This window comes from Peromyscus maniculatus, chromosome 5 (genome assembly GCF_049852395.1).
Source record: "Peromyscus maniculatus bairdii isolate BWxNUB_F1_BW_parent chromosome 5, HU_Pman_BW_mat_3.1, whole genome shotgun sequence".
Taxonomy (NCBI): Eukaryota; Metazoa; Chordata; class Mammalia; order Rodentia; family Cricetidae; genus Peromyscus; species Peromyscus maniculatus.
Window position 1 is genome coordinate 11885082 of NC_134856.1, and position 11922 is coordinate 11897003.

The 11922-nt window shown below is 38.8% G+C and overlaps 1 protein-coding gene across 2 annotated transcripts in view; it reads left to right on the forward strand.

The window, feature by feature from the left end:
* LOC102907673 (carboxylesterase 1E-like) overlaps nucleotides 1-11922 on the forward strand; it is a 108600-nt gene extending 96678 nt beyond the window's left edge. The window contains exons 12-14 of one of the 2 annotated variants that reach the window (XM_076571701.1): nucleotides 3815-3946; nucleotides 11245-11317; nucleotides 11558-11922. In XM_076571701.1, coding sequence (XP_076427816.1) covers nucleotides 3815-3946; nucleotides 11245-11317; nucleotides 11558-11729 — 377 coding nt within the window. In that variant the 3' untranslated portion in view covers nucleotides 11730-11922. The remainder of the gene's footprint in view (nucleotides 1-3814; nucleotides 3947-11244; nucleotides 11318-11557) is intronic. The other variant, XM_076571702.1, reaches the window with a different exon arrangement.

Consider the following 11922-nt stretch of genomic DNA (forward strand, 5'->3'; position numbering starts at 1 on the left):
CCCGCCATACTGAAGGTCAAACACACAGGCTGCTGATAACTTGAGAGAGATAACTACGAACTGTTTTTAGCTCCGTTTTAGAATCTTCTTTTCCTCAGGTTTTAGGTGGAAACTCTTGCCAACCCGTTGGGCACCATTTGTAGCTGGGGAATTTCTCTCCAGCTCCCGCCAAGCCCTGCCAGTCCCAGAGCCCACTTATAAAATAAACACACCAACTCTTATATTATTTAAACTGCTTGACCATTAGTTCAGGCCTAACATTGTCTAGCTGTTACTCTTATGCTAAGCCCATTTCTGTTAATCTATATGTTACCACGTGTTCTGTGGCTTTACCTGTTGCCTCTATGTGATGCTCCCTGAACAGCAGCTGGTATCCTTTTCCCTGCCTTCCTCTCCTTTTCCTCTCTCCTCTCTGCTAGTCCCACCTATACTTCCTGCCTGGCTACTGGCCAATCAGTGTTTTATTTATACATAGTGATATCCACAGCAAGCAGGCTCTACAGGCAGGATGAAAATGTAAGCAGTTAATTTTTGAGTTGATCCCAGCAAACATCCCCGAGGGAGATGTGGAATGATGCAGCAAGGAGATGGAGGCCACTCAGTGATGCACAGCTAATTGCATGCCCACTGTGGACAGTGGGCGCTGGAAGTCTGAGAATAATGAGATGAGTAGTCTTAGGGTTGTTGTATCTGAGCAAGAGGGGAGGGTTTGTATCCACCACTGCTCATTTGTCACTGGTGTGCTTTGATCTGCTGCACATGGGCAAAACAGTTAATAGTGACCAGAGAAAACCATGAGGCAAAAGGGCTCCTAGTGTTACCAGTACTGGAGGTAAAAGCCAGGCTTCTTTGCCCAGACAAGATGACTGCCATAAACATCATGAGGGAAGAGAGACTTATTTGGGTCGTTGATTCAGTATGTGGTGAGGAGACTCTACTATTGTGTCCTTGGGGTGAGATTCATCATTTTGGGGAGAATGGTGGAGCAAACATGCTCACTTCATGGCACACAAGGAGAAAAGTGCAGGAAGAGGTCAGGAAAGGTATCTCCAAGGACTCCCCCTAAGTGGCATGATTTATTTTTAGTATGTGGAAACACTATTTGATTTTCATTTATTGATTTCCTCTGCTGTAATTTTATTCTGTTTACTTATTATTTATAAGTACTTTGGGAGTTTATATGGTTTCTATCTGTAGGAACATGCTGGCCATGAATATTGTTGCAGGTCTGACTTTCCTATTTGGATGCCTACTTTTTAAACTTTTGCCAAATGATTCAGGCAAATACTTCTAACACTATGCTAAATCAAAGCAGTGTGCAAGGTAATTTTTGTCTTGTTCCAAGTTCTAGAGGAAAATATTTTCCCTGTTGTGGACAATGTTGACACTGGACCTCTTATACATGACCTATATTGTGTCAAAATATACCCGACCTCACATCGGGTGGTGGTGGTGCAAGCATTTAATTCCAGCACTCAGGGATGCAAAGGCAGGTGAATATCCATGAGTTCAAGGCCAGCCTGGTCTACAGAGTGAGTCCCAGGACAGCCATATCTCTCTCTCTCTCTCTCTCTCTCTCTCTCTCTCTCTCTCTCTCTCTCTCTCTCTCTCTCTCTGTGTGTGTGTGTGTGTGTGTGTGTGTGTGTGTGTGTGTGTGTGTGTACTTCATCTCTCACTTATTTGGTCAACATTTTATCATGAAAGTTGAATTTTATCAAATATTTTTTCTGCATATAATAAGGTGACTTTTTTGTCTCTCTACCTATAACACGAGGTAGCTGGTATTCTGTTGAGTAGTTTTCCATCTGTTTCATTAAGGACCTTGCTGTCGTTTTCTTTTCTTGTAGTGCCTTGTCTTATTTCATATCTGTGTGATTCTGTCCTCATGAGAAAGAATCTGGAAATTTTCCATTGACTTTTAAAGAAATTTGGCAAAATTTGAGATATATGATTCCCAGTTCTTTAAATATTAGTTGTGATTCTTCAGGAAAATTGTCACTTTTCTTTGATGAAAAACTTTAATCACTAACTCAAGTTCATTCATGGTTGACCTCCAGATTGTCTGTTTCTTCTTAGTTCAGCTTTGGTAGGATTTATTGGACTAATAGTTCATCTCCTTTTTCTAGGAGAGTCAATCTGTGTTCACACAGTTGCTTGTAATAATCTCTCATGAGCTTGTGAATTCCAGTGCCATCTGCTGTAAGATCTCTCATCAACGATTTGATCTATCTGATTCTCTACTAATTTTTTGCCTGTTGGATCTTGATAAATTTTGCTGATATTTTTCATCCTCAAAAACCTTTTAAACCTTTATAGTCTCACAAATCTCTCTGTCTCCCCCTCCTTTCTCTCTGGCTGTTTAACTCAGTTCCTCAAACATTCTCAGTGAGAACTCTGCCATTGGGCTGCCTTCCCAGTCTTCACAGGTCATCTCTGTCTGATCTTCATTTGCTCCCTTCTTTAGCTTTAGGCTCGGGTTATTCTTCCAATTCCAGCCACCACTCCGCACACTTTATGTCTTTTAAATCATATCATTTTGTAAGGACAATTTATTTTAGTCATTGAATATTTGCTTTAGTTAGAGTTGTTAGTGCTATTTTTGTCTTAGAACTTAGGACTTGGCATCCAATTGCCACATGCATGATCATTACAGCTCTGGAATGTCCTAAATTCTATTTATATCTTTGACATTTGTGCTAATGGGTTTCATGTTGTTCATTAGTATCTCTTTACTTCAACCTTAAAAAAAAACTCTACTAATTTCTATAAGACATGTCTACATGTGCTCGATTCCATATGTTTTTATTTGTTCATTTATCTTATTTCTGAATGGCAGCTTTATTCACTGCTGTATTCCTGAGACATGAAAGACTGATTATTCCCTGTCTGTATATACTTAGATTTTAATAAGTTCTACCACAGAGATACTTGCATATTCATGTTCATTACCACATTATTCAAAATAGTGAAGAAGTAGAACTAGCCTAGATGGTCGCAAGTGGATGAATGGGGTAAACAAAACATTGTATATACAAAGTAGAATTTTATAAAGAAAATAGTTATGATATCTGCAAGAAAATGCATGAAACTAGAAATCATCATGTTTAAGTAAACTTGACTTAGGAAGATAAATATGTATTTCCCCTCATATGTGGAGCCTAGATTTAAATTTGTGTGTATTTGTGCATGGAGGAAAGAAACCAGAAAAAAATGAGAAAAGAGGAGATCTTCAGGGAGAGGGTAGAGGAAAGAGGACAATGTTATACCTGTGTCCTAAAAGTAGAATAAAAGATTGTTAGTAGGAAAGGCACATGCAAGTGGGTGGAATGGACATGAAGGAGTGTAGTGGGGTAAAGAAATGAATGAAACAAAATATGTATGGAAATATTACAATGAAACCCATTTTTATGCTAATTGAAAACATTAATAACATTTTCAGCCAAGCGCTTGGATTTGCTTCACACTCCTGGAAACGAGTGAGCAAAACATGGGAAAATGTTCAACACCAGTCTGAATAGAAGATGCTTAGTAGGTTGTAGATCTTCTCGGAATGAATGTGTACCAGAGCATTACCATGAACACCTATCTGTTTTTGTGGGGAGTGCATTTTATTCATCAAATTTTAAGTCCATGAATGTCTGACTCAAGTATCACATCTGCTTTCCCTTTCTAAACAGCCCATGCACATTCAAGTGATTCACTAAAAGAGTTTGGCTTTTCTGAAGACCAGGGGTTCCTTCACATGTAGAAGCCTTTATACCACCCAAGTACATGCCTGATAATATGAAGTGTACATGAATTCATGTCTTTCCAGATGCTGGAGCCCCCACCTATATGTATGAATTTCAATATCATCCAAGCTTCTCATCAGAATTGAAACCCAAGACTGTGATTGGAGACCATGGAGATGAAGTCTCCTCAGTCTTCGGTGCCCCATTCTTAAGAGGTAATGGTGCATTGCTCCCTGTTTGCTTATGGTTAGGAGGTCTGGATTAATTTTCCTTCTGTGGCTTTGGACACCTTTATCCTCTTTATTATTATTATTATTATTATTATTATTATTATTATTATTATTAGGTTTTCTACTGCCTGGGGGCCTCCTAACCAGTTCAAGCTAAACAACTGTCTCACTTATTGAGAGGGTCTAGTCCAGTGCCATGGGGGCTCCTTAGCTATTGGTCCATAGTTCATGTGTTTCCACTAGTTTGGCTGGCCATCTCTGTACATTTTACCATCATGATCTCAATGTCCCTTGCTTATAGACTCTCTCCCCTCTCTTAACTGAACTCCTGGAGCTTAGCCTGGTGCCCAGCCATGGATCTCTGCATCTGTTTCCATCAACCACTGGATGAAGGCTCTATGATGACAGTTAGGGTATTTAGCCATCTGATCACTAGAGTAGGCCAGTTCAGGTACCCTTTTGACTATTGCCAGTAGTCTAAGGTAGGGTCATCATTGTGAATTCCTGGAAAACTCCCTAGCACTCTGTTTCTCCATACTCCCATGGTGTCTTCATTTATCATGGTATCTCTTTCCTTGCTCTCCCACTCTGTTCTTGTTCCAGCTAAAACATCCCGTTCCCCTATGTTTTCATCCCTCATCCCTTGCCATCATTAAGCATTATTACACCCTGAGTTTGCTCATTTAGATCTCATCTATTTCTCCTTCACTGGGCAAACCATGCATCTTTCCAAGGGTCCTCTCTGCTAGATAGCCTTCCTGGAGCTGTGGTTGCAGTCTGGTTATCTTTGCTTTACATGTAGTATCCACTTATGAGTGAGTACATACCATGTTTGTTCTTCTGAGTCTGGGTTACCTCACTCAGAATGGTATTTTTCTAGTTCCATCCATTTGCCTACAAATTTTAATGTGGCAGTGTTTTCCATTGTGTATATGTACCACATTTTCTTTATTCTTCAGTTGAGGGGCATCTAGGTTGTTTCCAGGTTCTTGCTATTACAAATAATGCTGCTATGAGCATAGTTGAGCATGTGTCCTTGTGGTAAGATCGAGCATTCCTTGGGTATATGCACAAGAGTGGTATGGCTGGGTCTTGAGGAAGACTTATTCTCAATTTTCTGAGAAACTGCCATACTGATTTCCAGAGTGGCTGTACAAGTTTGCATTCCCACCAGCAGTGGAGGAGTGTTCCCCTTGCTCCACATCCTCTCCAACATGAGCTGTCTTCATTGTTTTTGATTTTAGCCATTCTGACAGGTGTAAGATGGTATCTCAGAGTCATTTTTATTTACATTTCCCTGATGATTAAGGATGTTGAGCAATTCCTTGAATGTCTTTTGGCCATTTGAGATTCTTCTGTTGAGAATTCTCTGGTTGACTCTGTAGCCCATTTTTTTTTTTAAAATTGGATTGATAGGTATTTTGATGTCTAGTTTCTTGAGTTCTTTATATGTTTTGGAGATCAGCCCTCTGTCAGATGTGGGGTTGGTGAAGATCTTTTCCCATTATGTGGGCTGTTGTTTTGCCTTATTGACCATGTCCTTTGCCCTACAAAATCTTCTCAGTTTCAAGAGGTCCCATTTATTAATTGTTGCTCTCAGTGTCTGTGCTACTGGTGTTACATTTAGGAAGTGGTCTCCTGTGTCAATGCATTCAAGGCTACTTCCTACTTTCTCTTCTATCAAATTCAGTGTAACTGGACTTATATTGAGGTGTTTGATCCACTTGGACTTGAGTTTTGTATGTGGCGACAGATATGGATCTATTTGAAATCTTCTGTGTGTTGACACCCAGTTATGCCAGCACCATTTCTTGAAGATATTTTCTTTTTTCCATTGTACTGTTTTGGTTTCTTTGTCAAAAATCAGGTGTTCATATATGTGCAGATTAATGTTAGGGTTTTCAATTCAATTCCATTGGTCCACATGTCGGTTTTTATGCCAGTACCAAGCTGTTATTATTATTATAGCTCTATAGTAGAGCTTGAAATCAAGGATCATGACACCTCCAGAGGTTGCTTTATTGTACAGAATTCTGTTAGCAATCCTGGGTTTTCTGTTTTTCCATATGAAGTTGAGTATTGTTCTTTCCAAGTCTGTGAAGAATTGTGTTGGGATTTTGATGGGGATTGTATTGAATCTGTAGACTGCTTTTTGGTAAGACTGCTATTTTTACTATGTTAATCCTACCTATCCATGAACACGGAACTTCTTTCCATTTTCTAATATCTTCTTTGGTTTCTTTCTTCAGAGACTTAAAGTTCTTATCATCAGGTCCTTCACTTGCTTTGTTAGAGTTACCCCAAGGTATTTTATATTATTTTTGGCTATTAAAAAGGGTGATGTTTCTCTGATTTCTTTCTCAGCCAGCCCTTTTATCATTTGTATATAGGAGGGCTACTGATTTTTTTTTATTAGTCTTGTATCCTGACACATTACTGAAGGAGTTTATTAGCTGTAGGAGTTCCTTGGTTGAATTTTTGGGGTCACTTATGTATACTATCCTATCATCTGCAAATAGTGAAAGTTTGACTTCTTCCTTTCCAATTTCTATCCCTTTGCTCTCCTTTTGTTGTCCTATTGCTCTAGCTAGAAGTTAAGGTACTATATTGAATAAATATGGGGAGAGTGGAGAGCCTTGTTTTGTTCCTGATTTTAGTGGAATCACTTTGAGTTTCTCTTCATTTAATTTGATGTGGACTGTAGGCTTGCTGTAAATTGCCTTTATTATGTTTATTTATGTTCCTTGTATTCCTGATCTCTCTAAGACCTTTATCATGAAGAGGTGTTGGATTTTGTCAAGGGCATTTTCAGCATAAGATAATCATGGTTTTTTTTTTTTTTTGCTTTCAGTTTGTTTATATGGTGTATTGCATTGATATATTTTCATATGTTGAACCATTCTTGCATCCCTTGGATGAAGCCTACTTGGTCATGGTGGATAATTTTTTTGATGTGTTCTTGGAGTCTGTTTGCCAATATTTTATTGAGTATTTTTGCATCAATGTTCATGAGGGAGATTGGTCTGTAATTCTCTTTATTTGTTGCATCTTTGTGTGGTTTGAGTATCAGGGTAAGTGTATCTTCATAAAAAGTGTTTGGTAATGTTCTTTCTGTTTCTATTGTGTGGAACAATTTAAAGAGTATTGGTATTAACTCTTCTTTGAAAATCTGGTAGAATTCTGCTCTGAAACCATCTGGTCCTGGGCTTTTTGGTGTTGGGAGACTTTTAATGACTGTTTCTATTTCCTTAGGGGTTGTTGGTCTATTTAAATAGTTTATCTGGGGCTGGAGAGATGGCTTTTGTGGTTAAGAGCACTGACTGCTCTACCAGAGGTCCTGAGTTCAATTCCCAGCAACCACATGTTGGCTCATAACCATCTGTAATGAGATCTGATGCCCTCTTCTGGCGTGCAAGCATACATGCAGACAGAACATTATACATAATAAAGAAATATTTTTTAAAGTGTCAAATCAATCAATCAATCGATCGATCGATAGATAGATAGTTTATCTGATCTTGATTTAACTTTGGTATGTAGTACCTATCCAGAAAATTGTCCATTTCTTTTAGATTTTCCAATTTTGTGGAGTACAGGTTTTTGATGTATGATCTGATGATTCTCTGGATTTCCTCATTGTCTTTTGTTATGTCTCCCTTTTCATTTTGTATTTTGTTGATTTGGATGCTCTCTCTGCCTTTTGGTTAGTTTGGATAAGGGCTTGTCTATCTTGTTGATTTTTTTCAAAGAACCAACTCTTTGTTTTATTGATTCTTTCTATTGTTCTCTTTGTATCTATTTCATTCATTTCAGCCCTCAATTGGATTATTTCCTGGCATCTATTGTCCTGGGTGAGTTTTCTTCTTTTTGTTCTATGGTTCTCAGGTGTGCTGTTAAGTCACTAGTGTAAGATTTCTTCATCTTCTTTGTGTGGGCATTCAGTGCTACAAATTTTCCTCTTAGCACTGCTTTCATAGTGTCCCATAAGTTTGGGTATGTTGTACTTCCATTTTCATTGAATTTTAGAAAATCTTTAATTTCTTTCTTTATTTCTTCCTTGACCCATTGGTGATTCATTTGGGCATTATTCAGTTTCCATGAGATTGTAGGCTTTCTGTAATTTTTGTTGTTGAAATCTAACTTTAAGCTATTGTGGTCCAATAAAATACAGGAGGTTATTCCAATGTTTTTGTATCTGTTGAGATTTGCTTTGTGACCGAGCCTGTGGTTGATTTTAGAGAAGGTTCCATGAGGTGCTGAGACGAAGGTATTTTTTTATTAGGGTGGAAATTAAGTCCATTTGAGTCATAACTTCTGTTAGCTCCTTTATTTCTCTGTTAAGCTTCAGTCTGGTAGATCTATCCAGTGGTGAGAGTAGGGTGTTGAAATCTTCCACTCCTAGTGTGTGGGATTTGATGTGGGATTTAAGCTTTAGTAATGTTTCTTTTACAAATGTGGGTGCCCTTGTATTTGGGGCATAAATGTTTAGAATTGAGACTTCATCTTGGTGGATTTTCCCTGTGATAAATATTTAATGTCCTTCCTGATCTCTTTTGAATGATTTTAGTTTGGAGTCTATTTTATTAGATATTAGGGTAGTTACACTAGCTTGCTTCCTAAGTCCATTTGATTGGAAAGTCTTTTCCCAGTATTTTACTCTGAGGTAGTGTCTGTTTTTGAAGTTGAAGTGTGTTTCTTGTATGCAGCAGAAGAATGGATCCTGTTTTCATAACCATTCTGTTAGCCCGTGTCTTTTAATAGGCGAATTGAGACCATTGATATTAATGGATGTTAATGACCAGTGATTGTTAATTCCTGTTATTTTTGGTGGTAGTGTTGTGTGTTTCTCTTCCTTGGTATTTGTTGCTGTGGGATTATCTATTGCTTGTGTTTTCATGGGTGTATCTAACTTCCTTAGGTTGGATTTTTCCTTCTAGTGCTTTCTGTAGGGCTGTATTTGTGAATAGGTATTGTTTAAATCTGATTTTATCATGGAATATTTTGTTTACTCCATCTATGGTGATTGAGAGTTTTGCTGGATATAATAGTCTGGGTTGGCATCCATGGTCTTTTAGTGTCTGTATAATGTCTGTCCAGGACCTTCTGGCTTTTAGAGTATCCATTAAGAAGTCAGGTGTTATACTGATGGGTGTGCCTTTATATCTTACTTGTCCTTTTTCCTTTGCAGCTCTTAATATTTTTCTTTATTCTGTATGTTTAGTGGTTTGATTATTATACAGAGAGGGGACTTTTTTTGGAGTCTGGTATTTGGTGTTCTGTAAGCTTCTTGTATCTTCATAGGCATTTCTTTCTTTGGGTTGGAAAGTTTTCTTCTATGATTTTGTTGAATATATTTTCTGTGCCTTTGATTTGGTATTCTTCTTCTATCTCTATTATTCTTAGGTTTGGTCTTTTCATGGTGTCCCAAATTTTCTGGATGTTTTGTATTATGACTTTTTTTGCTTTAGTGCTTTCTTTGACTGATGAATCTATTTCCTCTATCATATCTTCAACACCAGAAATTCTTTCTTCCATCTCTTACATTCTGTTGGCTATACTTGCATCTGTAATTCCTGTTTGTTTACTCAGATTTTCCATTTCCAGCATTCCCTCAGTTTGTGTCTTCTTTATTGCCTCTATTTCAGTTTTCAAATCTTGGACTGTTTCCTTCACTTGTTTAATTGGATTTTTTGTCCTTCTATAAGGGATTCATTGATTTCTTTCAATTTTTGTTTGTCTTTTCTTCAATTTCTTTAAGGGAAATTTTTATTTCTTCTTTAAAGTCCTCTTTCATCTTCTTAAAGTCATTTTTAAGGTCAACTTCTTCTGTTTATCCTGCGTTGGGGTGTTCAGGTCTTGCTGATGTAGAATCACTAGGGACTGACGGTGCCATATTGGTCTTTATGTTGTTCACTGTATTTTTGCACTGGCATCTACCCATCTCTTCCTCCACTCTGTGCAAGTGGTGTCTGTGTCTGAGGGAGCCTCTCTTAGTCCAACTGATACTCTTGGTCCAATTGGAGCTCTTGGTATAATTAGGGCTCTTGGTCCAATTTGTGCTGATGGACTCTGTGTCTCAGGGGGTTTTTAGTCTAATCAGCACTGGTAGGTTCTGTCTCAGGGATCAGTTGCAGTCTCTGAAGATGGGTGGGGTTTGGGGGAGGTAGGGCTTGTGGGTTACAGGGTCTGGTGGGGGATTGTGGTAATCTGACCTGTCTGCAGGAAACCTGCCTACTGGCCTGAAACTGGGGCTGCAGTGGGTGGTAGTGTGGGGGCACAGGGTTGTTCCCCTGAGCCCAAAGCCTAGAAGTTGGGGTGTTCAGCTATGAGGACAAAGACTCACCTCTTAGTCCAATTAGTGCTGGTGGGCACTGCCTCAGGAAGTAGTTGCAGTCTCCAAGGGAGGATTCCTTTACCGTCTCTTAATATTTATTTCCCAATTCAGGATAACAGGAATGAGCTAAAATGTCTAGTGCCCACGCTTTCTCCCACTCCAGAAACTACTAGGAAAGGTATATACTCACAGGCAGTCAGCAATGCTTTACATCAGGATGTTGACTGCTAATATAACTAAGAGAAAGTAACACCCAAGTCCCCCCACTTGAAGATAAGAATTGCACTACTTGATTTCCCACTCAAAATGGCCTATCAGAATGTGAGTTAAGAGGAGGTCAAGCTGTTGCTGACCATGAATCAGATGTCATGTGCATCTACCTGTCTGTCTATATGCATACCTATTTATCCAAATGTTGTCTTTTACTTATATTATAACTCATAATATATCAAAAATCATTTCATGACCATCTTTAATACCTTAATTCTCAGCAGTTCTTGTGATTTGGCCCATTTCAGTGGCTGCTGATAACAGACTCTGGGCATCTCCCAACTAGGTAGGTTTTAGAATGTTTGCTATTCTAAGATTTTTTTCAAACTATGAATATGTGGTTTTGAAGGTGAGCTTGAGAAAAGACACAAGTGCCAGAAATACTTTTATATAAGGACATCACTGAACTTCAGCATCTACATCCTAAGTAAGGAAGAACCGAATGGTGGGTATGGAAAATGAAGTCAGTCAGCTAGGAATGAACTACATCACTATTGCTGAGTCCTGGATCATTCATTCACAAACTGAAAGTACACACCAACTAACTATGACCTTCTTGCAATGAATAATTAGACACAATAATTTTTTAGTTAGAACCCATATTCTGCATTTTTAACAAGCCATGTCTGGTTCATGAAATGCATGTTGAGCTGCAATAATATAATCTTATTTCCCACAGAAGGTGCCTCAGAAGAGGAGACCAACCTTAGCAAGATGGTGATGAAATTCTGGGCCAACTTTGCTCGGAATGGGTGAGAATAGTACAAAGACATTGCCAAGATATTGGGCAAGATGGGACTGTTGGGAAGGGTTGCATTTTAAGATATAAGTGATCAAATCCCAGCCTGTGACCACAGTGCTCTGACAATGTTGCTCCCCAATTTCTTGCTATGCACAAGCCTTTGGCAGAGATAAGCCAGGAATGTCTATAAATGTCATAAGAATGTGGGACACCACAGTAACTAAGAAATTCTGTTTGATTCTGTTCCCAGGAACCCCAATGGGAAGGGGCTGCCCTATTGGCCAGAGTATGGCCAGAAGGAAGGGTACCTGCAGATTGGAGCCACCACCCAGCCAGCCCGGAGACTGAAAGATAAGGAAGTGGCTTTCTGGACTAAGCTTAGGTCCAAGAAGCCATCACAGAAAGTACATACTGAGATATGAATAGGAAGCTCTTCCAGTCTCAGGAGACCAGAAAAGTCAAGATAAAGCTACTCCATAGAAGATGTTTCTTGGCCAGTGATGAATCTTTGAGAAGACTGGAGAATTTTGTTATATGGGGATGGGCTGGGGACAAAGGGAGAATGGTTGTACCTGAGGCCTCAATTTGGAGAATAAACATTCATCTTAAGATCAA